Source organism: Myxocyprinus asiaticus, chromosome 39 (assembly GCF_019703515.2).
Source record: "Myxocyprinus asiaticus isolate MX2 ecotype Aquarium Trade chromosome 39, UBuf_Myxa_2, whole genome shotgun sequence".
NCBI lineage: Eukaryota > Metazoa > Chordata > Actinopteri > Cypriniformes > Catostomidae > Myxocyprinus > Myxocyprinus asiaticus.
In genome coordinates, this window is record NC_059382.1 from 24,745,324 (window position 1) to 24,772,424 (window position 27,101).

Sequence of the window (27,101 nt, forward strand, 5' to 3'; positions counted from 1 at the left end):
ACAGATTTCGAGTCTAAAACCATGTTTGCAAAACTTGGCAGAACCTTTGATGATACATATTTAGTCAGTCAACTCGTTATTCTTAATGTATCCTCAATTTGATGCGTTAAGCTTTTACACCAACTGCATGATATATGTAAAAAAAAAAAAAGTTAAGTCATAATAAACTACTACTTTCAGCATAAAAGTAATCCATACAACTCCAGTAGGTAAATCCATGTCTTCTGAAGTGAAATAATAGATGTGGGTGAGAAACAGGTAAATATTTAAGTCTTTTTACTATAAATCTCCACTTTGACTTCCACTTTCTTCTTTTGTTTTTGGTGTTTCACATTTTTCATGCATATTGCCACCTACTGGTCGGGGCTGGTCAAAGGTGAAGTATAGTAAAAAAGGACTTAAGTATTTATGTTTCTCACCCACACCCATCATATCACTTCTGAAGACATGGATTTAACAACTGGAGTCCTATGGATTACTTTTGTGCCGAGTTTATATGCTTTTCAGGGCTTCAAAATTCTGGTCACCATTCACTTCCATTGTAAGGACCAACAGAGCAGAAATATTCTTCTAAAAATCTTAATTTGTGTTCTGCAGAAGAAAAAAAGTCATACACTTCTGGGATGGCATAAGGGTGAGTAAATGATGAGAATTTTCATTTTTGGGTGAACTGTCCCTTTAACAAAGTTGACTCAATAAGATTCATAAAAGCTGAAGTTGCACAATTTCGCAAACAAATGTTGGTAGTGAAACTCCTTGCGTTTAATTGTGAATATTAAACAAATGTCACTCCATACTGAAATTAGGAAATATTTTCACACAAAAGTCCCACTTTTAACAAAAGGAAATATTTTAATTAAACCTTTTTAATATATACACACACATAATAATAATAATAATAAAAAAACAATATATACAAACAAAATAAAAAAAAATAGATTTGAGAGGAAAATATGTAGAGTCCTTCTGGTGCAAATTCATAATAAGATCATAGAAAGTTCCGTGAGGAGTTGGTGTGCGGTCGGCCGGATGCTGGGGTCCCCGGCCCAACACCGGCTGATCAGACTCTGACATGCCTGTCCAAATGGTGCCCGAATAAAAACGTCCCTGGTGAGGGCAGGGCGCAGATTATAAGCCACTACAGCGTACAGAACACACTGTCTGTCTCCCTCATACGGGGGCTCCCGGGTGAGGAGCTGCCACATCGTGATGCCAAAAGAGTAGATGTCCACGCGCGGAGAAACCACCTCACCTTTCAGCAACTCTGGCGCGCGGTGCGTGAACGTGCCACCGATATTACTCAAATGCGTCACGGTGTCGCTCTGGCTGGTTTGTTTAAAAGAGCACCCGAAGTCTGCGAGCTTGCAAACACCCACTTCTGATACTAAAACATTGGCAGGTTTTAAATCCAAGTGGACAATGCCGTGCGCGTGCAAGTGCTGTAGCGCGCACGCGATGTCCGTAGAATACTTAACGCACGTGTCCACTGGCAACGGATCAGTGAGCCTGTAAATGACCTGCTGAAGGTTTAGGGTGCCTGCAAACTCCATTACAATCGTCCCGATGTTGTCTTTGGTGTTTAGATGCACAGGAGTGCACGTGGTGGCCGCGATCACGCGCACAATGTTTTGATGGTGCAGGTGCGCTGCATTGAGTTCCGCCCAAAAACTTTGCCGCGATGCCAGTTTGTTCTTCACGCACCTCACTTTCTTTACAGCAACGGTCTCACCAAAATACTTGCCTCTAAACACCATACCGAATCCACCGCAGCCGATGGGCTCCAGAGCTTGCAGTTCTCGCCAGTTGATCACGGAGGACCACAGTCTGTGGGCGATTTTACCGTGAAACTTGTTTGTGGGCACACGCAAGGTAGATCCACTCGCAGTTTTGGTAAGTGGGCTGCTACATGCGCCAAATTCGAGCCCGAAATCCTTCGCTAATAATCGGGTAATGGGTATTGGAGACGGCATGGTTCATGGTAACCCGTGACGCAGAGAGCTGAACTCCGATTTTGGGGTTTTGCTTCGCGTGGGAGAGTTCACGTGAGCGTTTTATAAGTGTCTGTCATATGACCATAATCAACTGACATGTCAGGAGATCTAATTTGAATATTCTAATTGACATAACACTGTCGACCTCATTATGCTGTCCCAGGCCGTTTGGTCGCTTTTAATCATGTGTCGATATGAATTACATTTACAATTCATTTCCTGATATCAACAATAGAAGTAAAAGAAGTTTTACCCACACTTGCCCAGGGGGCAATAATTATTGTGCAAAATGTGTCAGCTTAGGCAAATATTTTTGAGACAGCAAGATGCTTTTTTTTAAGTAACAAATTCAGATAATGATTATTCAAAATAACTACTTCAGAAAAGGGTGCACCACTGTCTGTTCATTTCAGTCACATTTATCATTGAATGACATCTCAAGTATTCTATGAACAAATGAATCTCCATTGTGATTGGATCAGTCAGTGTGAGCCCACTTTGAACATTCTTCATAACAAATCTATTCACCCCACTTAAGACAAATAATATGTTTTTTTGGGGGGGGGGGTCTTTAGCCCATCAATTTAACACATCACTAATATAAATTCGCCTCCCTGCTCAGAAGGTGCACAAATAATGTGAATCGCCAAAGAAAGAAGAAAAATGTGAATGTGAAAGTGGAGATTTATTGTAAAAAAAAAAAATAATAATAATAAAAAATAAAATAAAATAAAAACGTACATTTTTATCTGTTTCTTACCCACACCTATCATATCGCCTCTGAAGACATGGATTAAACCACTGGAGTCATATGTATTACTTTCATGCTGACTTTGTGTGCATTTTGGAGCTTCAAAATGTTGGTCACCATTCACTTGCATTGTATGGACCAACACAGCTGAGATATTCTTCTAAAAATCGTAATTTTTTTTTTCAGCAGAAGAAAGAAAGTCATACACATCTGGGATGGCATGAGGGTCAGTAAATGAAGAGAGACGTTTCATTTTGGGTGAACTGTCCCTTTAAGGTCGAGGTTAGCGTTTTTAAATGTTATTAAATCGTTCTCTCCTATTAATCGTAGAGACCATAAATGTCAAGTAACTGGTGCACTCTTTTGAAACTCACCTGTTGTTAGTCCGTTGTCATTGTGACGAATTTGGGGGCTTTCCCCAGCTGTGGCGTATGGGGGATTTCCACCCACCAGACCGCTGTAGTTTATCAAGAGAAAAAGTGAAACAGAATCGAGCGAGAGCGTGAGGTGTCTGCATGTCAACAAGCGTCCGTGAATGAGCCAGAGCTGAAGCTTTGTCTCCCGAGATTTTTTCCCGTAAAAGCTTCCGTCAAATCCATTCTTTACACCGAAACAGGCGAAGCACCCGGAAATGAGTCCACAGCGCTGAACTCAACAGTTTCGGAGGATTTTCATTTCAGTTCAACACAAAAGCCATCCACGAGTGCGTGAAGAAACCAGAGAGAGTCTTTTATTCTTCCTTATTGCTCTTGCCATGAGAAACATGAGTATTCGGAACGGCACAGCGGATAATGGAGGTCAGTTCACTTTCTCACACGTTCACATCGGTCGGCCCTGTTGTCAGTCTGAATATTTGATGTAGTTTGAGGTTAAGAAATGCATTGTGCATTAACTACATTGAACGTGAAGATATGACACTGTGCGCGTTATCACGTTATATTGCGTTTTATGACATTAAAGTTAATTGTATCATCGAAAGAAAGTTCTTCTCTTAGAGAAATGGGTGTTTCCAAAGTTACAGGCCCCTATCGAAACAATAACACGGGCCTGATAACGTATTATTGGCTTGAAAGGGATCGCTTATAGTCTAAACGAAAAGTATGCTTGTCATCTAAGGGGCCGTTCAGTCCGAACGCGTTTTTGCGCAAAAAAGCAAGACGCTACGAATAGAACAGAACTCAGGCATTTTTTTTTTTTTTTTCACTATTAAATATATATATATATATATATAAAAAAACAAGAACAACAACAACCCATAACAGAACGCAGGTATCTCTAATATTTATGAAAAACGCAAAACAGTGATCCCAACAAGGGCAATCCAAGTTAGGGAGTGTCTCAAAAGTGCAAAACGCACAAAAATTAGTTAAGAGAGAAATTGTTGCATAACTACATTAAAAAGTTTTTTTTTTTTTTTTCTACATGTGTAATGTTTACGTTGGTAAACAAATTAAGTTAAATATAGATCATTTTAAATTTTCTTATGATTTATATACCTGGTATAACTATTTAATATTAACTGAATGCTTTAATGAAATAAGTCTGTTTAGCTTTCTGGCTTTTTTAGCTTTTAATATCTCACATCACTTGCAATGTATTTATACACACCTGCTACATTTCTTCCACAGCTTTGATTGTGGAAATATGTTTCTGTGTATTTTTCTGGAATTTATAAATTACTAAAATCCATATAACTTCTTGTGATGTCACACCACCTGTAAAATATTCACAAACACCTATAACACATCTGACATGACTTCGATTTTGGAAATAGGATTTTGTATATTTTTTATGAATTATTGACATTTTGAAATCTATATAACTTATTGGTCATGTGACCTAGTTATGTCAGACCACCCAACCCGATCTCATGAAAATTCGTACATAATTTACGAGTTGGCTATTTCGTATGGTGTAGCACGATGTTTGTCGCATAAACTCGTACGACTACATCACATGCAAATTCCCGGATGTCTAATGCGGAAGTAAGTGAGAGTTCCGCGCACGAGGTGTTATGGACATACTTATTAATATTATGTCCTAACCCAAACCCCTTATCTAAACTTAACCAATCAGTAGAGTGTGTAAACACGATAGGAAGCTGTTGTGAGTGACAGAAGCAATTAATTGTCGCGTGTTAGATGGAAACGAAATCCAGCGACGTCATTGGCTGTAGTGAAAGTCGTAGGAATTCAGACGAGTGCAGTCGCACGATATCATACGAATTAGCTAAATTTAGAAAAGTCGTACGATTCCTGACGATTTCGCCGTGAAAGTGTGTTGGACCACCTGTAATGCATTCACACACACCTGACACATATCTTACATGACTTGGATTTTAGAAATATTATTTTGTGGGTTTTTTTACAAATTTTTGAAATCTATATAACTTCCAGATCATGTGACCTGATGATGTCACACCACCTGTTATATATTTACAAACATCTATAACGCATCTTACACAACATGGGTTTTAGAAATATGATTTTATATAGTGTATGTAGCCATATAATACATACACTATATACATTTGAGTCAGGAACTGATAAAAATGTAGGTTGTCATTAATTGAAAACCCAATGAAAACAAGTTTCCCTATGTTTAAAACGGTGTCATTCACATAAGTTCTCTCAACATTGCGTCACTGACATTATGGGAAATTCCTTTCTCAACAACCTAGTTGAAGCTCTTTGTACAATAATGGCAATTCTAAAATTGGCAATGGTGTTTGAGCCCTGCCCCTTTAGGCGCGCAGTTGGCCTATATAAGCAGAAAACCATCCTCACTGGTTGTTTTTTGTTTTTGGCATCGTTTGGAGTAAATTCTAGAGACTGTTGTGTGTGAAAATCCCAGGAGATCAGCAGTTACAGAAATACTCAAACCAGCCAATCTGGCACCAACAATCATCCATGCGATTATCTAAACAGCCAATCATGTGGCAGTAGTGCAGAGCATAAAATCATGCAGATACAGGTCAGGAGCTGCAGTTAGTGTTCACATCAACCATCAGAATGGGGAAAAATCTCAGTGATTTGGACCGTGGCATGATTGTTGGTGTCAGACGGGCTGGTTTGAGTATTTCTGTAACTGCTGATCTCCTGGAATATTCATGCAGAACAGTCTCTAGAATTTACTCAGAATGGGGCCAAAAACAAAAAACATCCAGTGAGCGGCAGTTCTGTGTACGGAAATGCCTTGTTGATGAGAGAGGTTAATGGAGAATGGCCAGACTGGTTCGAACTGACAAAGTCTACAGTAACTCAGATAACCGCTCTGTACAATTGCAGTAAGAAGAATATCATCTCAGAATGCTATTCTGAGATGCGGGTTGGCACTGTTTTGGCTGCATGAGGGGGACCTACACAATATTAGGCAGGTGGTTTTAATTTTGTATGCATAACCAAGGCGATTTCTTTTCCCTCTTTCCTATGGCGTTTGAGTGCACTGCAATTACATCTGTAACAATTCAACTGTTAGGACTTTATATTAGTGTGTAAGTACATAGGTAAGTAAGGAATGGGTTATTCAAAGTAAAAACATGTTGTTACTGTAATAGGCTGTTTTTCTACAGCTCCTAACACATTGTGAGTGTTGTCAGTGCTACTACTTAATTTAATATAAGAGCCTAATAAGCATGACGTAGCCAAGTAAAAGTACAAAATGTTATGCGCCAAGTAAGCAGATATTTCATAAACTTTTTTAAAAAAAAAGGATGGGAAGGATTTGTATTCTTCTTATTATTATTATTGTTATTATTATGGGTAGGATGTGTTTGTGAATGCATTAAATGTGGTTTGACATCACTGATGTGTTATAGGTGTTTGTAAATATATAACAGGTGGTGTGACGTCATCAGGTCACATGACCAGGAAGTCCTAAATGTAAAATGTAAGTTATTGATTTGAAAATTTAAAAAATACACAAAATCATATCTTCAAAATCCAAGTCATGTAAGATGTTTGTCAGGTGTTTGTAAATGCATAACAGGTGGTGTGACATCATCAGGTCACACAGGTTTTTATTTTTGAAAATAGAATTATAAAATAAAAGTCATGTAAGGTGGAAAGGTGTTGTGTATACATGTGCAATAGGAGGTCTGACATTCATCTATTTCTGTTAGCCATAAGTTAAATGAAATTTCAGTTACATTATTGTTATAAAATCATTACATATTAGGGGTGTAACAGTACATGTATTCGTTCATGAGTCAGTCACAGGTGATCCACACGTCAGTCTAGAAGGGGGCGCGCAGTAATGCAACGCTTTTTGCTAAACGCCACAACAGGAAAAAGAGCAGAAGAAGAAGACACCATCTATGCACCAACCCAAAACAAGAATGCCGAGTTCAAATTACACGCAAGAGCTCTATGACCCGCCTACTTGTTTTAAATCAGCAGTGTGGGAAAGTTTCGGGTTCCCAGTGAACTACGGCAGCAGTGGAGAGCGAGTGGTAGATAGGACGAGGACGGTGTGTCGGCGTTGTAAGGCAGATTTACAGTATGTGAGTGGAAATACGTCCAACATGCTAACACATATCAGACGACATCACCCAGATGTGCCAATCCCCAAAGCAAGGCAGAAAAAGACAACAGGAGTGCAAAAACTTATCCCTGCAGCTTTTAACCAGCCTCTAGATGTGAGAGCAGACAGGGCCAAAGTCATTACCCAGCCAATTGGCATACACACAAACAACATATAGTTTAAGTGGAACAAATTGTAACACTCCTTCTCCTAATGCACAAGTTTTATTTTTCATGATTTTATTTATTTTTGTAAACTCCATTTAATAACACAAGATGCTTTTCAGTTTTGTAGCTGATTGTGACCAAATACCTTTTGTTTTTTTTATCAGCCCTACAAAAAAATATGACATATGCAAGAGTGCATTCTGTTTACTGCTTAGTGCTTAATACACTAAAGGAGGCTGTACTGTACCAACTACCACAGGGGGGACTAAATTCTGCTAGGTGGAACAAACTGTAATTTGCACTACTGTCTGTTCAAAATAAATGAAAAGAAACCTAGCATTTGGGATTTGTTGCTTTTTCCTGTTGTACCGAACTCGTATCGAACCGTGACCCCAAAACCGAGGTACATACCGAACCGTGACTTCTGTGTACCGTTACACCCCTATTACATATCCTAGGGAATAAGCCATTTATGGTTTTAAATGTTTGTTTTTTTGTACCATGTATTTCTACTTGTTTGACAATATTAAGTTACATCTGGATAAAGCTACACATGTTTTTATAGCCACAGAGTAATCTGATTTTCATCAGCCTTTGTCCGTTTCACACTTATGAGACACTCCCTAACTTTGCCTAACAAATGTAAAATGTAAATGTCTAACAAATGTCCAATATAAAAACAACTTTACCACAGTCATATTGGAACAGTCAAGAGCCGACCGTCAACACATGAAAGTAAATTGACAGATACGGTCATTAACTGTCTGGAGTCTTTTCCAGCCAACTTTCAGATTATCTGATTTTCCATAAACATTGGGCAATATTTTAGATGATATAAAAATTCCTGACTTCACTTCTAAAACAGTTTTTTTTTTTTTTTTTTTTTTTTTAATTTTTAATTTTTTTCATAGCAAACTGCAAATAAATTCCTCTTCAAAAAAAAACATACTGAAAATTAGTGTTCCCACACAAAAGCAGTTTATGCAGCAGTCTGATGCTTGTTCTCCATTCACTTACATTTAAACCGCTCTCTTGTACCACTCCAAGATGTAGTGATGGGAAGATCGGATCATTTTACTGACTTGGATCTTTGAGTCTCGTTCAGCAAAATGAAAGAAACTTTATTCAAGCCATTTTGTTCATTTGAGCAGAATTCAATTTAAATGTTACATTTTCAATAGCCAAATCCCCCCCAACAGGTCTACTTACGCAAACTTTGATTATAGTCCCAATAAGGAAATATTGATAATGCAGCCAAGGACAAATGAGAAACAGAAATTATTAGTTCACCTCTGGATTGAATCTTCTTGTCCAAGTCGTTCATTCTTTTGTCACGTAAGAACACATGACAAAAGAACGAACAACTCGGACCAGAAGACTCGAGAGGTGAACTAATCATTTCTGTTTCCTGTGTGAGCAATACATAGCTTATACGGCTGTCACGTGACAAAAGAACGAACGACTCGGACCAGAAGACTCGAGAGGTGAACTAATAATTTCTGTTACCTGTGTGAGCAATACATAGCTTATACGGCTGTCACGTGACAAAAGAATGAACGACTCGGACCAGAAGACTCGAGAGGTGAACTAATAATTTCTGTTACCTGTGTGAGCAATACATAGCTTATACGGCTGTCACGTGACAAAAGAACGAACGACTCGGACCAGAAGACTCGAGAGGTGAACTAATAATTTCTGTTACCTGTGTGAGCAATACATAGCTTATACGGCTGTCACGTGACAAAAGAACGAACGACTCGGACCAGAAGACTCGAGGTGAACTAATAATTTCTGTTACCTGTGTGAGCAATGCATAGTGTATACGGCTGTCACGTGACAAAAGAACGAACGACTCGGACCAGAAGACTCGAGAGGTGAACTAATAATTTCTGTTACCTGTGTGAGCAATGCATAGCATATACAGCTGTCACGTGACAAAAGAACGAACGACTCGGACCAGAAGACTCGAGAGGTGAACTAATAATTTCTGTTTACTGTGTGAGTAATGCATAGCGTATACAGCTATCACGTGACAAAAGAACGAACGACTCTGACCAAAAGAGTTGAAAGGTGAACTAATCATTTCTGTTTCCTGTACAGCGCCTATGCGGTTTTCACGTAACAAACGAACGGAGGTTGCGCAATGCACATGCGCGGCCAACACAAAATGAACGAATCATTCTCTGAGACTACTCATTCTTCTGAGTCACATAAAAGATTCGTTCAAAAATGAACAAATCGTTCATGAATGACCCATCACTACATGATGGCGCCACGGTTGACTTATCCGAACCAGCGGAATGAGGCATCTACGTATATATATCTATGGGCGCAACGTTCAAAGACATCCGTCTCGCCCATGTCTAAGGACACAAAACAGCTATGATGTGAACGGCCCCTAATATGTTTGTTCTGAATAAGCGCTTGTGTTTATTATCGGTTATACAGACATATTGTTGCAGAAACATCTACACTGAGACACGTTTCGTTGTTGTTACGCAAATTTTATGCTATATAAAACGCAAATTTTATGCTATATAAATAAAGAAAACGTTGATTTCAGTTTCGTTTTCCGGTAATGCGCATGTTTTAACTCCTTTTCTTCTGTCTTTCTCTTCATGCCCCCACCTGCAGTATCAGATCTAGGTGAGTGTCATTGTGACGTCATCAGTATTTGTGAGTTAACCTTGGTTAGTCCTTTAGTGTTAAAGCAAATAGTTAATTGTGTTTTACAAGAGCTCAGATGCTTGTATCAAAACTGTGTCTGACAGATATTATAAATGAGTACCTTTTGGAGAAGTCAACCAAAGAGATGTCCTTGACAGCCGCTCCGACAACAACTCTCCCTGGTCCCCCACCTCCACCTGCGGACCAGGACATACAGTCGTTGGACCCTCCATCTAGGAGCAGGCGCAGCGGTCCAGTTTTGGTTCCCAGAGGAGCTGCACCACAGGTGGGTTTTTGCTGTTACAAAAAAAAAGCAGTTTAATTTTCATAAAGACTGATCAGATCAGCCAGGTTGATTAGCAGATATTATGTATATATAACCGATATTCAGGGGCGGTACTAGGATGTGATCTTTTTTTGGGGGGGACGGGGGGATCTTTAGGGTGGGCAATTGTTCATCTCTTTGTTGGAACGAGGGAGTGTTTCTCATTGGTAATTTTGCTTGGGTGGGTCCCGGTTGAACGTGCTTCGGTGTTGGTCCGGGGGTCGTCAGAAGCTTTGTTTTTATCCAAGTTGCAAATTTAATTTATGTGATAAACCATAATATTGCACAAGCAATGTGCAAATAAAGCTGTGTTTTCATCCCATGTGTTAAAAAGAAGGAAATTGTCACTTCTGGAGAAATTGTAGCCTCTGTGACTCGTTTATTAAAAAAGTAGTAGTTCAGAAGTTTAGAACATGCAGACAAAACACTGTAAAGAATTGTCTCTCATGTCTGGGAGCGACAATGAGTCATACAGTTCTGGGAGCACTGTGTGTGCGTTCCACCATCCTTATGACTGTACCGTGCAGATCTATAAGATATTTTTTTTAAAGTGTATTTATGTAAGTGTATTTGATTTATTTGCTCTGCAAACTCTATACAGGCTTTGGATTTTCTGGACACCATTATTTCAGAATGACCAGAGCAACATTTCAGATGTGATGGTTGGTCCACTGGTTAGTTCAGTTATGAATGAGTTATTTAGTCTCAAATCTTTTTTGATGCACAACTTATATTCCTAATAAATTCAGTTATTCAGTAAATGTGTTTCCATCATAGTTTATGTGCATTTTTTCTTATCGAACAAAAAATGTATTCACCTCAGGCGAGCGTCTTAAGTTGTTTATGTGCATTTTGGAGATTTGATTAGCATCTTAGTGTTTACATCCAGCAGTTTTTGTGCGATATCCCAAAATGCGCATAAAAATACTTGAATGGAAACCCAGCTAGAAGTTTTAAGGGGGGCAAATGGAAAATATAGGGTGGACAAGAACCCCCATTAGCAACCCCGACCCCTCCACCCCTAGACCCGGCCATTCCGATATTTCGCCAATTTGAGATAATTGGCATTGATAACCATTCCGATTAGCCAATTAGTGGCTATTCAGCCTAGGGTCATTTCAAGTCTACTGAAAGCTTTCATAATGGTTAATGCACAATTTTAATTTTCAATTTTTTTATTTTTATTTTATTGTTTTATTTTTTGGTGAATTGAGTAAATATTGTGTTCATAAATTTCGGGTGTGTCTCATTTACATTGAGTAAATATAATTATATAGGCATTTTTAATCAGCATCAGCCATATTGGTCGACCACTACTCAGAAAAACTGCTTTTCATATTTTTTCTCTACATTTAATATATGTCACTGAACAGTCTGATGGGTTTTTTAAGGTCAGGTTGTTAGCATCCACTTTGAACAATATTTGCAAACAGTTTTTGCTTGATTATTGATGCAAGCTGTCTTACAGTTTTGGGTAAATTAAAAAAGTTATTCTTTAATTTGAGTTCAAATAAGTTTATTTTTGCGCAGGGCATCAGGCTTTTGTGAGAGACTGTAATTCGATGCTTGCTTTTCAGTTAGTGTTCTCTTCCCTCATGCCTTTCTCCCCATACAAAAGCCATACAGGCAAATACCCTCCTCTCTTTCCCTCACTTTCTCATTGGCTGATTATTCAAGCAGCTATGCAAGCTTCCTGTTTCTGCACCATGCTCTCTCTGGCTCTTCTCAGCGGTTCTTTGTGTAAGCGTTCTGAGTCCATTATCAGGCATGTCCAGATGTTGTCTTCCTCTACTATTTTCTTCAAAACATAACATTCTGGAAATTTTTTTCACTTCTTTTCTTTTCTGCTTGTGTTCACCATCTTTGAATGTTGATGTCAAACCGCATGAGTCAGACAAGCTGTTTATCACCCCTTCTGTCTATTCTATTTCTCCCCCTTTTTACTTTTTATGTACTTTCTCTCTCTCTCTTGCTATTCTCTGTTGCTGGTTGAAGGATTTTGTCATAGTTGTAGGGCTGCACAATTAATCAAAAAAATAATGGAGATTACAATTACAGCTGCTGCAATTAACTAATCGTGAAAAGTGTCGATTACAGCATTCCATTTAGATCTACTCCCATTGAATGAAAAAAGTATTTAATTTTTTTCAGTGGTTGAGCATTGTAACCGATCAAAGACACATTCTTTAAGTACATAATTCTATCAGTAATGGTGTAACAAAGATTGAACGCTCCCATTTTAATATAACGATTTAACAACGATAATCAAAAAAGTTCTAAGCTTGTTTTTGGAGGTGTAGCATTGAAAAGGAATTTAATTAAAACTCTATAAATCGAAATTATCAATCATGAAAGGGACATAATTGGCAATTACTATTTTTGTCATAAACGTAGTTGATAGGTTAAATGAACTCAACCCAACAGGTCATTATTGATTACTATTTGTGCATCGTAGGCCAAGCTTGACAGAGATCAATACAATGTGTTTGAGAATGATTGGATTGTCAAATGCAGACAGTAACTGAATTGTTTGTCTTTCCACTAATGGGTTCAAATAGTGTAAAGTCCAACAAGGAACATCTGATGCTAAAGTACTAATAATGCTAGCTAATGTGGTTTTCTGAACCCATTGTGTAGCTGACTCATTATGTTGCTGTGTGGGTGGTTAAAAATAACAACTTATTTGATGGTTGGCAGACAGTTACCGGTCATCTTTATTGAAATACGAGGTACCTAATAAAATAAGCCCTGTTGGAAGAGCTTTATATATTTGCTTGTTTAAAACTTTTGGCTGTTGCTCTATATTATTTTGAGAGTTTGTTTATTTGTTGACTGGAAATCCAGCTTTGCCGTAACTTGCTTTGTAAGGGGTGCTTGCTAAGGTTAATATCACTATTACTATTGGTCATACTTAGGGTTAAGGACTTTAACAAACCCCTTACCGTAATTATTACACAGCTCTCTGGAATACTCAATTCTGATTGGACAATCACGCCACCCAACGGCCTAACATTTCTGAATATTGACCGCACATCCTGGGATAAAGTGAAATTTCACCAGTCCTCCGGGTATTGCGATTCACCTTTCCTACTTCTCATATCACTCTGTGATCTTTACAAGTAAGCTAATAAAATAATTTCAACTCCAAATCAATATTTCATGTCCATTTATTTAGTTCTTTGCAAGTCCTTGTGTAATAATTAGGATAATGAGCAGTCAGACTGCCATTTTTTGCAATATAAACGGCAACAGAACTGGCACAAACCTGAGGATGAATTCAGCTGTTTCTGGAGGCTTTGTGGTCTCTTTCTTCTCACGTAATAACACGATTTCTACTCAAATCAATGTTTAATGTCCATTTAATTATTTGTTTGTTAAGGAACCCTAAATGGTGCCCCAAGTATCTTATAACGTTTACAGTGTAGCATCGTTGAGACGAGTTTTGCACGAACAAGCGCCGCATAGCTTACCACTCACACATTCAGAATGTGTACTCTTTTTACAGCACTCATACAACTTTAACCAGGTCCCTACCACTCACACTGATAGTATGGCACCAATGCATGCTCTGCGAGGTCACAAAGGGGGATCTCAGCGACGGGGACAGGGCTCTGCAGTGGCCCAGTGTCTTCCTCCTCATCAGACTGGAACGGAACATCTGGAGCGCTTCCTGGAAAAGCCAGAGATAGTTGTGGTTGAGCAGCCAAAGGAGCGAGGCATGCGGTTTCGCTATGAGTGTGAGGGACGATCAGCAGGCAGCATCCTTGGAGCCTCCAGCACTGACATCAACAAGACCTTGCCTGCCATTGAAGTAAGTCAAGGGGAAAATGTTTGGCATGAATGCTTTGTTTAGTTTGTGTGTTTGAACTGATGTTAGTGTGATTACATGTGACCAAGTCTTTTGTCAAAAGTTTAAAAGATGTTTACATTTATTACCTGAAAAAACGGATACAAATCCAATGAACGAGTAATTATGTTTTTCTGATAGCTCTGGAATTGTTTACTTACCCTCATGTTTTCAAAACCTGTATGAATTTCTCTCTTCTGTGGAACACAAAAGATGATGTTAGGCAGAATGTTAGCCTCAGTCACCATTCACTTTCTTTGTATGGAAAAAAGATGCAATTAAAGTGATGTTATATGCATGTTGCAACTCAATTGAAAAAAAAAACTACTTTACTACAGATTTAAAACAGATTAAAGAGATTTCAAAAATTTATTTAATAGATTTCATTAAATATATATATATATATATTATTTTTTTTTGTTTTTTTTGTTTTTGTTTTTTTTTGCTCAACACAAACTAAACAGATCTGAGTTAGATACACCAGATTTATTTTATTTTTTTTGCTACCTTTCTGAACACAGCCTTTGAACCTCTCATTTAAACCTCTAATTGCATTCTTTTTATATTTTCCCGTTTACACAAGTACAGAATTGATTTGGTGTCCTAATTTGATTCAGTGGGTGTGTCTGGAATGCACCGACTATACCAGGACAGTGGGGGTTCCCCCATTATGGTTTGTGGTTGTTGTATATAAAATCGTGTCACTGCAGCTATAAATGAAAGTTCCCTGGAGTGGTGTGCCATATGTGGGTTCCGACGGAGGGAATTACGTTTAAAACACACCTCCATACAAGGTTTTTTTCAACTAACGAAAGAGGCTGTGCAATCAGTGCAACCACAAAGAACCTTTGTAACCGACGGTGTTACTAAAGCAAAAGTAAACTGTGTTTCATCTCTTCATCATGTAGATTCAAGGCCCCATCGACAATATCAAGAATGTGACAGTCACCGTGTCTCTTGTGACAAAGGACATCCCTTACCGCCCTCACCCACACTGCTTGGTTGGAAAAGACTGTTCCGACGGCATCTGTGTCATCCACATCAATCCCCATAGTAGTTGCCGGCACAGGTATATTTATTTGTTGAAGTCAGGTTCAATATTATATTAATAGCTGGGCCATGGTACAAAAATATTCTTTTGTCTATTTAGTGTATTGCGATTCAAATCTATGATATATTGCAACCCTTTACCTGCTTGTTTCTTATTAATCTTCATTAGACTTTGGTGCTTTGCACAACAAGTGCTGAACTTACTGCTTTACATCATCGTAGAGCTATAGAAGTTGTGTAGAGCATAGGCGTGTTTCTAAATAAATGATGTGAGGAAATAACGCACCTTTGTTCATGTGAAAAAAAAAAAACTACAAATATTGAATCTTGACTTGAGAATATCATTACAGGTAAAATATTGCAAAACTGAAATGATATATTTGACCTTTATATAAAAATTATATAATATATGTACACTCACCGAGCACTTTATTTGTAACACTATGGTCCTAATAAAGTGCCCAGTGTGGTCTTCTGCTGTTGTAGCCCATCCGCCTCAATGTTCGACATGTTGTGCATTCTGAGATGCTATTCTGCTCACTAGAATTGTACAGAGTGATTATCTGAGTTACTGTAGCCTTTCTGTCAGCTCCAACCAGTCTGGCCATTCTCCGTTGACCTCTCTCATCAACAAGGTGTTTCCGTCTGCAGAACTGCAGCTCACTGGATGTTTTTTGTTTTTGGCACCATTCTGAATAAATTCTAGAGACTGCTGTGCGTGAAAATCCCAGGAGATCAGCAGTTACAGAAATACTCAAAACAAGCCGGTCGAAATCACTGAGATCAAATTTTTTCCCCATTCTGATGGTTGATGTGCACATTAACTGAAGCTCCTGATCCGTATCTGCATGATTTTATACATTACACTGCTGCCACATGATTGGCTGATTAGATAATTTGTTCGCATGAATAAGTAGGTTTACAGGTGTACCTAATAAAGTGCTCTGTGAGTGTATAGAATATTGAAATTGACTATTGCACAATTGAAACAATTTTGCAAACTCTAAAAGAAAAAATGTTGATTGCAAATGCACGCATATCGGCTACATTCTTCGAGAAGTTGTGCCGATATGCATGGGTGTGCAATCCACATTTTTTCTTTTAGGGATTTTTAATTGTTTGTCTTAGAGTTTTGCTTCATTCATCAGTTTTACTCGAATGAAGTGTGCCTTGGAATGTACTATTTGATCAATTTAAGCTTCTGTTTTGTTTTATTTGTGAACAAACTAGATACATTTTTTTGATCAATTTGAAATTTCGTTCCCCACCTCTAGTTTTGGGTCATTCAGCGTGGTCAGCAGAATGTGGTCTGATTATCAAATGTTATTTCCTGCATTAAGCATGTTGGTGTTTTGCAGCTTTGCTAATTTGGGCATCCAGTGTGTTCGGAGGAAGGAACTTGATGCCTCGCTGCAGAAGAGGAGGAATAAAAATATTGATCCTTTTAACAGTGAGTAGTGGAAAACGATTCCAAGATAGCAAGGTGGCGATGATACTTTGTTGATTTTTTTTTGTCAGAATCGTCATTTTGGTTGAGATTGAAATTTCAATGTTAAAAGTATGTTGGGTCAACATTGAAATTTGAATGAAAGCCAGCAGCACATAGAGGTGGTGGCAGTGACATTAAACCAACATGTGTGCTTCTCAATATTCTACTTGATGCTTCCTTGTTTGTGAAACCTGTTCATCCGATACAGAAGTCTTGTTTGCTGAAACACCTGATACACACACAAATTCTCTGGCACAATTTCAAACAATGATGTTCATGTACCTTATTATTTCTCTGTTAATTTGTTTTACTGGCTTGTTTGGTGTAGGATTCTGTCACTGACAGTAATCAAAAACAGTCATTTAAAAAGTGCTTAAAGTCATAGGGGGCCTGGGTAGCTCAACGAGTATTGACGCTGACTACCACCCCTGGAGTCGTGGGTTCAAATCCAATTTTGATTTCACACCCTACCTTGAGGGACGCTGCACGGCTCGCTGAATTTTTTGTCTGATTTTATTTTCCTCTTGCGGTTCACTCCATAAGGATCTGCAAATTAAAGAGCGAGAAACAAATTAACCTTAATTCTACCTTGGAGGGTGAAAGGAACATTGCAGCTATAGACAGTTAAAGGTAATAACTGAAGAGATTGTGCTCTGTATACAACAGAAGTCCCATTGAATTAAACTAAAATTCAGTTTCAACAGCCTATTTATAAATCCCCTAGAATAACTGACATTGTAACACACCCGCCTTTGCAATAAACTGCAAGAAAAGGTGCTGATTCATATCTGGATCTGAGGCATCTTGCCTTTAGTTAACTGCTCTATTGGTCTTCAATTGTAATGCTATTTGTTTTTTTTTTAAAAGTATTTTCTAAACACCACATTACTGTTATGTTTTTAAAAGAATAATTCATGCAAAAAAATTTTTTTTTTTTTTGGTTGATGTTTTTTTGTGGGGGCATACTGTGAGGATCAGCCAGAAATGTAGGTTGTTATTCGCTGAAAATCTTCTCATCCACCATAGGTCTCATTGTTGTATATTTAAATTTGGTACATCAATTCACATTGTGCCAGGTTTGGCATCAATGAGCGTGTTTACATGTACAGCCATACACGATACACGATTATGCTTAATAAGGCAACAATGTGTGTGCTTTTAAACGCGCTCAATGACACTAAAAGCTATGTTGTGACTGATAGTCATGCGCCAAAGAAGGTATGTCAAAAGTACCGGTACTCCGTTAGTCGTTACTAAAATAAAAAAGATGTTTAAGATAGTGTTGAAAGATAGTCAGTGGCGTTTCTGACCATTTCGGCACCACTACATCTGACTGACAGACAGCTGCTTTCAAATGCTCACATTCTTATGAGCGCGTGCTGTTACTCCTTTTACACTGAAATGGACAACTGATCAAATTAAAATAGTGATATGTCGGGGGCTTGGGTAGCTCAGCGAGTATTGACGCTGACTATCATCCCTGGAGTCGCGAGCTCAAATCCAGGGTGTGCTGAGTGACTCCAGTCAGGTCTCCTAAGCACCCAAATTGGCCCAGTTGCTAGGGAGGGTAGAGTCACATGGGGTAACCTCCCGTGGTCGCGATTAAGTGGTTCTCGCTCTCAATGGGGCACGTGGTAAGTTGTGCGTGGATCGCAGAGAGTAGTATGAGCCTCCACGTGCTGGGAGTCTCCGCGGTGTCATGCACAACGAGCCACGTGATAAGATGCGCGGATTGACGGTCTCAGAAGCTGAGGTAACTGGGACTTGTCCTCCGCCAACTGGATTGAGGTGAGTAACCGCGCCACCACGAAGACCTACTAAGTAGCTGGAATTGGGCATTCCAAATTGGGAGAAAAGGGGATTAAAAAAAGTGCTTAAAGTCTTTGATGAAACATTTCCACATACTTTAAAAGTGCATCATGTTTTATCTAGATTTATTATTAGTGCCTTCATTAACAAAGTTCAAACAACATTCATTAAACAATAAAGCGCAGTGGTAATGCATTCTGTGCAAAATCATCAGCGATTGACATCACTTAGAAGTGACACTTGAGTAAGCCATTTTACACATGTACTGCTTTGATTTCATTCTTTGAATAGCATCCTTGCTTTCTTTCCTCGTGTCTTACGAGGGAGGAGTTAAGAAAAAAAAAGGCAAAGAAAAAATAAGGATGCACTATTAAAGAAATGAGAAGCACCCCATGATGGAGTGACAATGAATAAACATTGATGTGTTGTCAATCATGTAATCACATTGGATCTGGAAAGGACCCACCAGCACCTCACATCTTTGCAGTTATTTCAGGTGAAGAAAGGATTAAATTTGTATTACTATTTTGCTAAATGTATTTCAATGATGGATTGTTGCAAACTCATAATTAGTCAATAGTTTTAAAATGGTGTCTTTATGTGCTGCATTGTGTGAATTAACGTTAAATACCAGAATTAATTGGTGACCAGTTATTGCTTGGTGTGCTAGCCAACTTTAAGTGAATTCCAGTGTTCCTCATTTTTCAACCATACTTTCATGTATGGCTGCAACTAATGATTATTATTTTTTTATAATCGACTAACCTAGCAATTATTAGAATGAACAATCAACTATTGGGCAATTGTTTTTATTAACAGCTCTTACAATAAACTTAGTTAATCTTACGTGGATTCTTTTACATGACAAACTACACAATCTTTACTAGCTGTAACATCAAGTGTATAAAACTTTTTTGACCTAGTGGATTCTGTTGAAAGAATAAGGTGGAATATATTGATAGCAGGTATAGCCTTCAGCATTGCGACTGCTTAAAGAATCTAGACAAATTATATATTGTCGTAAGTTCCCACAGACTGCACGTTATGGATGTTTTTCTTATCTGGCACACCCAGTGTTGAATTAGGTGTGTTCATTAAAGAATGCAGGATTTGGGTCTAGCCTACATTATCGATTTGCCTAAACGTGACAGTGATAGACTGTACAAACAAAATTTGTACTTGTAAACAAATCAATTAAGATTATTATTGTATTCCATTGATTTTTATCTTACTGTTTTTTTTGTTTGTTTGTTTGTTTTTTTTGTATCTTTGATCTCTTCTGTTTTAGATGCCTTGATTAAGCAAATGAGTGTGGGAGCAGTTACTCCAGCTGTTCTGTTGTTAGTTTTGTTATGAAGATAAATAAACTCTAGAAACTGTAAAAGTTGTTTTTATTTATATGATTGTTTTTCACCAAATTTCTATATTTCTTTAGACATTTCAATATTGACTCTACAAAAGTTATGTAGAATTAACATCTGATTGCAATGTTGATTCAACTATGTTAACATTGAAATTTTGTTGTAATTTGAAAGTTATGTCAACAGATTTGATGTAGAATCAACATCAGATTGTAACATTGATTCAATGTCTTAACAGATTTTTTTTTGTTGAAATTTTAATATTGTATCAACATTAATTGAGGGTGCAAAAGTTATGTAGAATCAACATCAGTTTGTAATGTTAATTTAATGCCATTTACGTTGACACATCAGCGCTGATTTAACATTGTTTCAATGCTTGTTTGCTATCTGGGTTGCAGACTGCATGGCTCTATTCCAACACCTAGTGAGCTACCTTGCTGTCAACTGCCTACATACAGTAGGTTGCTGCCTTCTAAGGGAACATCCTAACTGAAATGTAACCTTATAAGTGTCTACTTTGGAATGCTCTACATAGGCAGAATGTCATCTGTGTGTCATACAAATAGCGCTCCTCACGTACAGCGCATTCATTAGGAATGTACCATTACAAAATTTGTGTGCCAATATACGATTATTTAGAACAACATCTGCCAATACCCATAGTTTGGTGGTTCTGCTTTTTTGCTACCTTGTTTCAAATCACTGATAATTAATTACACAACTTTGAAAGAACTATAAATGATAAACTTAATTTTTTAAGTCTCTACTTGTCTTCCATGCTTCAGAGTAACTCTTCTCGGTTACAAACAGAACACTGAAACAAAAAGCCTGATTTGCCTCTTGTTAGATTCACATTAAATTGGTGTATCACAAGTAAGCATGTTGCTAAGCTAACATTGGGATACTCTAATAAGCATAAAAACTAAGCACACACCAATATGATATAAAAATAGTACATTTTTCAATTAGATTAATTAATTGAATGAATTATATTTATAATCAACATTTCTCTCGCTTTTTCCACCATCTTGGATGAATTTTTGTTTTAGCTTGATGGCTTAACATTTTGTAGGCTGCTCACTAGGTTTTAGAACAGAACACAAGTCTTAAAAATACTCTTTAATTGCAGCAATGTAGTGTGAGCTTCTGTTAAAAGTTTTTCTCTTGTTTTCCGGCAGCGGGCCACTCTAAGAGCATTGAGGACATGGACATGAATGTTGTGAGACTGTGTTTCCAGTGTGAGCTGGAAAGAAAAGACGGAGACAGGATCCACCTCGCTCCTGTGGTTTCCAACCCCATCTATGACAAGAGTAAGTCTCAAATGACACAATATGTACTGTGCACTTACACTATACACTATGCACTCGGCCATCTAGTGTATGAATTTTCCTAGGGTAGTATTGTCCCATTCAAACACAAAAAAATTTTTTAACTACACGGAAGCATTCACAATTTTTTCAGCTGATGGAAGTAACGTTTCAAGTGCACACAATGTGTTGCCACTAGCTTTAGCACGTTAGCATGTGCAAACACACTACTCATTCTTAGAAACATACTGTGTGCAAGTATATGCAGACGAGAATGCTTAGCCAAAACGTTGCAAGCGTTCTTGAGTTACTGTGACAGTAACAAACCTCAGTAACTCAAGGGGGTTAAAGAGTTACCTCTAATGTGTGCCAAAAAACCCAGATGTGTTATTGTTCAAGTAACTAGCTATTAACATGTCAACAATTCAACTAACTTTACTAACTAGCAAACTGCTGCTCTGCCATTACAATGGTTGACCTGAAAGAGAAAACCATACATTTCAGAATGCAATGGCACTTGAAATGTCTTTTCACATACTTACGCTGACTATGTTTCGGGCCTTATTGTTTGCAGCCTCTTCAAACAAATCAATTGAGTGTGTTTACATACACACCAATATACTGATAACTATCAAAAATCAGCTTATTCATAAAATCCAACACAAGGAGACAGAAATAATTTGATTATTCTTTGCGTCTGACATCACAATGTAAACAGACACTTTCGCACATTGGATAAGCCAATAGGAATGCCGGTAAAGGTGTTTACAAAAATCTACATGTGGCAGTTAGTTTTTGCTTAGACCGTTTACGACCTTAACCCGATAAAAGAAAACCGTTTAAGGTGTTTACATGACCACACACGTTTGTCGGCTTAAGTGTAATCGGTGTATATCGATTGTGCATGTAAATGCGTTCATGACCATACAGCGCTAATATGCTCTATAGTGCCCCTTGTAGCAATGTTGAGAATGTGAAAACTTGTGTTTCAGAATGACACATGAAATCGAGCGATTCCAGAATTGTCTTGACTGTGTTTCAGTCCTTATTTTTTGTGGCCCCTTTAAACATATCAATGATTGTAGTGCTCTGGGCCATGGTGAGTCTGTAATTTCCTTTGGATTGTTTGTATTGTCTGATTAGAGGCGACCACAACAGCAGAACTGAAAATCAATCGGCTTAATGTCATCAGAGGCCCCTGCACAGGAAAGACTGAAATTTACATGCTCTGTGACAAAGTGCAAAAAGGTATATGAAAATGCTATGTTTAAATTCCATCATTCTGTAACTTCAGATCATCTAAAATTATAATTGTACAGTAATAAAACTATTGTTACCATGTTTATGAACTCATTTGTGTGCACGCCTTTATGTCTGGAAACCACACAGATGACATTGACATAATCTTCAGCTTGGAGGACTGGGAGGCCAAGGCGGAGTTTGCTCAGACCGATGTCCACAGACAGATCGCCATCGTCTTCAAGTCCCCACCCTTCAGGGAGCAGAACATATATGAGGAGGTGGAGGTCAACGTGTGTCTACGCCGCTTGTCTGATCGGATGGACAGCGAGCCAGTCAAGTTCACCTACATTCCAGACAATGCAGGTGAGTCTTAACCCAGGATAGTTCACCAAAAAACTGAAAATTCTGTCATAATTTAAATTTACCACGCGCCCCATCGAGAGCTAGAACCTCTAATCGCGACCACGAGGAGGTTACCCCATGTGACTCTACCCTCCATAGCAACTGGGCCAATTTGGTTGCTTAGGAGACCTGGCTGGAGTCACTCGACTGGATTCAAACTCGCAGCTCCAGGGATGATAGTCAGCGTCAATACTCATTGAGCTATCCAGGCCCCCGACATATCACTATTTTAATTTGATCAGTTGTCCATTTCAGTGTAAAAGCATGTGAGCATTTGAAAGCAGCTGTCTGTCAGTCAGATGTAGTGGCACCAAAATGGTCAGAAACGCCGCTGACTATCTTTAAACACTGGTATCTTTACATCTTTTTTATTTTAGTAATGACTACCAGAGTACCGGTACTTTTGACATACCTTCTTTGGCGCTTGACTATCAGTCACAACACGCAAGTACAGTAGCAATAGCTTTTAGTGTCATTGAGTGCATTTAAAAGCACACACATTTTATTAAGCATAATCGTGTATCGTGTATGATTGTACATGTAAACACGCTTATTGACGCCAAACCTGGCACAATGTGAATTGATGAACCAAATTTAAATATACAACAATGAGACCTATGGTGGATGAGAAGATTTTCGGCGAATAACAACCTACATTTCTGGCTGATCCTCACAGTATGCCCCCACAAAAAAACAACAACCAAAAAAAAAAAAAAAAAAACATTTTTGCATGAATTATTCTTTTAAAAACATAACAGTAATGTGGTGTTTAGGGAATACTTAAAAAAAAAAAAATAGCATTACAATTGAAGACCAATAGAGCAGTTAACTAAAGGCAAGATGCCTCAGATCCAGATATGAATCAGCACCTTTTCTTGCAGTTTATTGCAAAGGCGGGTGTGTTACAATGTCAGTTATTCTAGGGGATTTATAAATAGGCTGTTGAAACTGAATGTAGGGGGAAACTGTGATAGTTTAATTCAATGGGACTTCTGTTGTATACAGAGCACAATCTCTTCAGTTATTACCTTTAACTGTCTATAGCTGCAATGTTCCTTTCACCCTCCAAGGTAGAATTAAGGTTAATTTGTTTCTCGCTCTTTAATTTGCAGATCCCTATGGAGTGAACCGCAAGAGGAAAATAAAATCAGACATAAAATTCAGCGAGACGTGCAGCGTCCCTCAAGGTAGGGAGATGGCATGAAATCAAAACTGACCCTATTTACTTCCCTAATACATGTTTCTGTAACTTGATATTTATATGCCCTGTCTGGTCCTCCAGGTCAAGACATAACCGTGAACGAACCCAGCACATCACAGCAATTCGACCCATTCTACACTCTTCCGGAGTGTAACATTCCCTCCGCTCCCATTGCAATCCCTGCTCCAGACGGGGGCATCCAAATGCCGTCCCAGGGCATGGAGGAAATTCACTATAATGAGGACAGTTGTGTTAGTCTGGACCAAGAAGCTTTGGACAGCATTCTACATGGGCTCACTCAGTGTTTTGGTGTGAAAGGTCCAGACCAGCTTTTTACACAGTTCATTTTTGGATCCGATTTCAACATCACTTTAGACGGCACAGAGACAAAATCAAATCTAGCAGTCAACCAACCTATGATGAACATGGCATCTATAAATGATGCACACTTCAGTCAGATGGTGAGTGAGAATCAGGTGTATCCACCAGACTTGGAGAACATTGAAGGCCTCTTAGGCCCAGTGAAGAGTGAGAATGAGCTGGATCTTTGAATGACTGTAAAGACTCTAAAGTGTCTTGACTATTAGGACTTTGAAATAGTTGTGGACTAACTTTGTTGTAAGATGCCAAACCAGTTTATCTGGCACTGTTTGACTTCTGGTTTGGTAGTGTGTGAATATTAATGAAGTAAATTACCTGCACAGCCGAAATGTGGAAGCTGAGGCTGATACAGTAGCAGCTGATGAAAGGCGGGACTTAAAGGGATAGTGCACCCAAAATGAAAATTCTGTCATGTACTCAACCTTATATTGTTCTAAACCATATGAGATGCGAGTCTGAATGTTAAGGCACCTGCATAATTCCTACGAAACTGAAGAACAAACAGGTGTGACGTCCTTTTTTTTGTTTAATCTACAAAAGGAATCCAATCTACTCAAATACACTTAAGTGCCCATTCACTCATGTGGCATCTGCAGCAGAAAGCCATTCACACATCTGCCCAAAGTAAGATATGCCATTTTTTCATTCTTTTGTCTGTATTTTACCCATTAACACTCTTTTATACACCCATTTTTGCAGTAGTATCGGTGTCATCATAAATTACAATAACAGAGTGTAATCAGCTCTTATTATGTCCACGTATAGCATGTTAGTGCATTAACGCTATGAATTCAGAATGTAAACGAGACAAATTACGCATTATCTACCGGATAAGTATTATTTTTCATCATCGAGTGGGTAAAACAGCTTCTTTTACTGATCTGAATTCTACTCATAGAATGATGCGTGAAGTCATTGATAATAGGGCTGAAATGTTTAGTCGACTTTATCACTAATGCAAATAGTACAAAATGCACTTATAATTAAGATACATTCTCTTAAAGCAAGTCTAAATATCTTATGTTGCTTCTCAAGTAAATGTATGTTGTTTTAAGGATTTTTAGACAATTTTAAATGGAAAACAAGACAAAAACACTTGATAACAATAGGATTATTTGCAGTGAATTTTTTACTGAATCAGACTTTAATAAAAAGTATTTTTTCCCCTTTAATTCAGTGAATGTCATTTGGAGGTACTTTTAAAAGATGATTTTGTCCTTTTTATTGTTAGTAAGCACGTTTAATCCAACCTTTTAAATTGGGGCACAAGCTGAATAATCGGTTAAGAGCTAATGATTAATTGTTGCAATAATCGCCCGAATAATCGTTCTAATAATAGTTAGATTAGTCGATTATCAAAGTAATCATTAGTTGCAGCCCTAATTGATAACACAATTTAATGTCATATTAGTTGATGTTTTACATTTAGTCTTGAGCATCATCATATTTAAATGTATCTCTAAAATGCCTCCTACAGCGGTGTTGCCGGTGTCTGAATGTTTGCAAACAGTATGACGTTGCTCAGCTGTTTTTAACTTTTTGGCTCTGAATGAAGAAGCACTTCTTCGTAAGTGCACTGGGACTTTTGGGCAAAGACAACCTTAGTCACCATTTACTTGCATTCTAAGTAAAATAGTGCAGTGTCAACATTCTTCTAAATTTCTCCCATGGTGTTCCAACATAAGAGTAAATAAGGACAGAATTGTAATTTTTGGAGTGAACTATCCCTTTAAATTAAAAATCTGATTTTCAGCTATTTGGACCATTGTAGTGTAACGGAGAGAAGCATGTAGCCATTGTGTTTTTAAGAAGTCATTACAAAAATAGCAACTGATGCTGCTCAGCTGCTTTTATTGTGCCATTTATGAAATGTGTCTGTCATTTGCTAATTAATTGTGTGGCTTTCAGAGCAAAACTCAGTAGTCCCAGCCCAGGTCCCAGACCTAAAGTCACTAACATATTTAAGTTTTGTATGTAACAAGGTAATTTTTCGGGCAGCATTTCTGAACAGTTCAAGCGTAGAGGCATTTCACTTAACAGCATTAAGGGGACATAATTACACATTTAGTATCTTTCTGTAGCGTTATGCTTGGTAGCCCCACCCACAGAGAACGCTCATTGGTCCAAAATCTGCTCCACAGAGATGTGTACAAATTCCCTTTCAATCTCTGGCGTATATCGAACATCAATTCTGATTGGCTGTGTTATGCAGCATTTCCAGTGTGGACAGACACATTTCTTGATGCTAAAAATCCTGTCGCATCACACCTGGTCAGGACACTTTGTGAAATTAAGCAGGACACTGAAAATGATGCATGTAGTCAGTGGTAAATAGATTTTAGTGCTTTTGTCAGTGCTGTAACTGTACATTTTAATATACACATTCATGTTGAAGGAAGCCGGTGGCACAATAGGAATGTTATCATTGGAAATGCATTTTGTCCATCTATACATATATAATGTCTGTAATAAGGCTGTGATTCATCTTGTGCCATGTAAAAAAAATGTCTAGCATTGTTGCTTTCTGCTTATATTGTGTATGTAACTGTTGCTGTCAATATTAAAATCATGTGTTTTGAAAAATGAA

At 38.1% G+C, this 27,101-nt stretch overlaps 2 protein-coding genes across 3 annotated transcripts; one reads left to right on the top strand and one right to left on the bottom strand.

Annotated features, from left to right (window-relative positions):
- Window positions 1–290: 290 nt before the first annotated feature.
- Window positions 291–2,486, bottom strand: mos (v-mos Moloney murine sarcoma viral oncogene homolog). The gene has a single exon (XM_051680034.1). It carries the CDS (start codon window positions 1,968–1,970, stop codon window positions 978–980), a length of 993 nt encoding a protein of 330 aa, XP_051535994.1. The 5' UTR covers window positions 1,971–2,486; the 3' UTR covers window positions 291–977.
- A 742-nt stretch (window positions 2,487–3,228) lies between these two features.
- On the top strand, window positions 3,229–27,101 carry relb (v-rel avian reticuloendotheliosis viral oncogene homolog B). Of its 2 annotated transcripts, none has more exons than XM_051680023.1 (11): window positions 3,229–3,539; window positions 10,065–10,106; window positions 10,202–10,383; window positions 13,928–14,233; window positions 15,178–15,338; window positions 16,678–16,769; window positions 21,160–21,291; window positions 22,432–22,536; window positions 22,678–22,893; window positions 24,045–24,119; window positions 24,215–27,101. In XM_051680023.1, exons 1-11 carry the CDS (start codon window positions 3,497–3,499, stop codon window positions 24,682–24,684), a joined length of 1,824 nt encoding a protein of 607 aa, XP_051535983.1. In that variant the 5' UTR covers window positions 3,229–3,496; the 3' UTR covers window positions 24,685–27,101. The 2 variants fall into 2 exon arrangements, with proteins under 2 accessions (XP_051535983.1, XP_051535984.1); XM_051680024.1 differs by having other exon boundaries at window positions 3,230–3,539; window positions 10,065–10,076.

Excerpts from the sequence above, each read along its gene's own strand:
- relb (XM_051680023.1), top strand. The coding sequence starts at position 3,497 with ATGAGAAACATGAGTATTCGGAACGGCACAGCGGATAATGGAG. Across the intron at positions 15,339-16,677 it reads CATAGTAGTTGCCGGCACAG|CTTTGCTAATTTGGGCATCC; the intron begins GTATATTTATTT and ends GGTGTTTTGCAG. Across the intron at positions 21,292-22,431 it reads CAACCCCATCTATGACAAGA|AGGCGACCACAACAGCAGAA; the intron begins GTAAGTCTCAAA and ends TTGTCTGATTAG.
- mos (XM_051680034.1), bottom strand. The coding sequence starts at position 1,970 with ATGCCGTCTCCAATACCCATTACCCGATTATTAGCGAAGGATTTCGGG.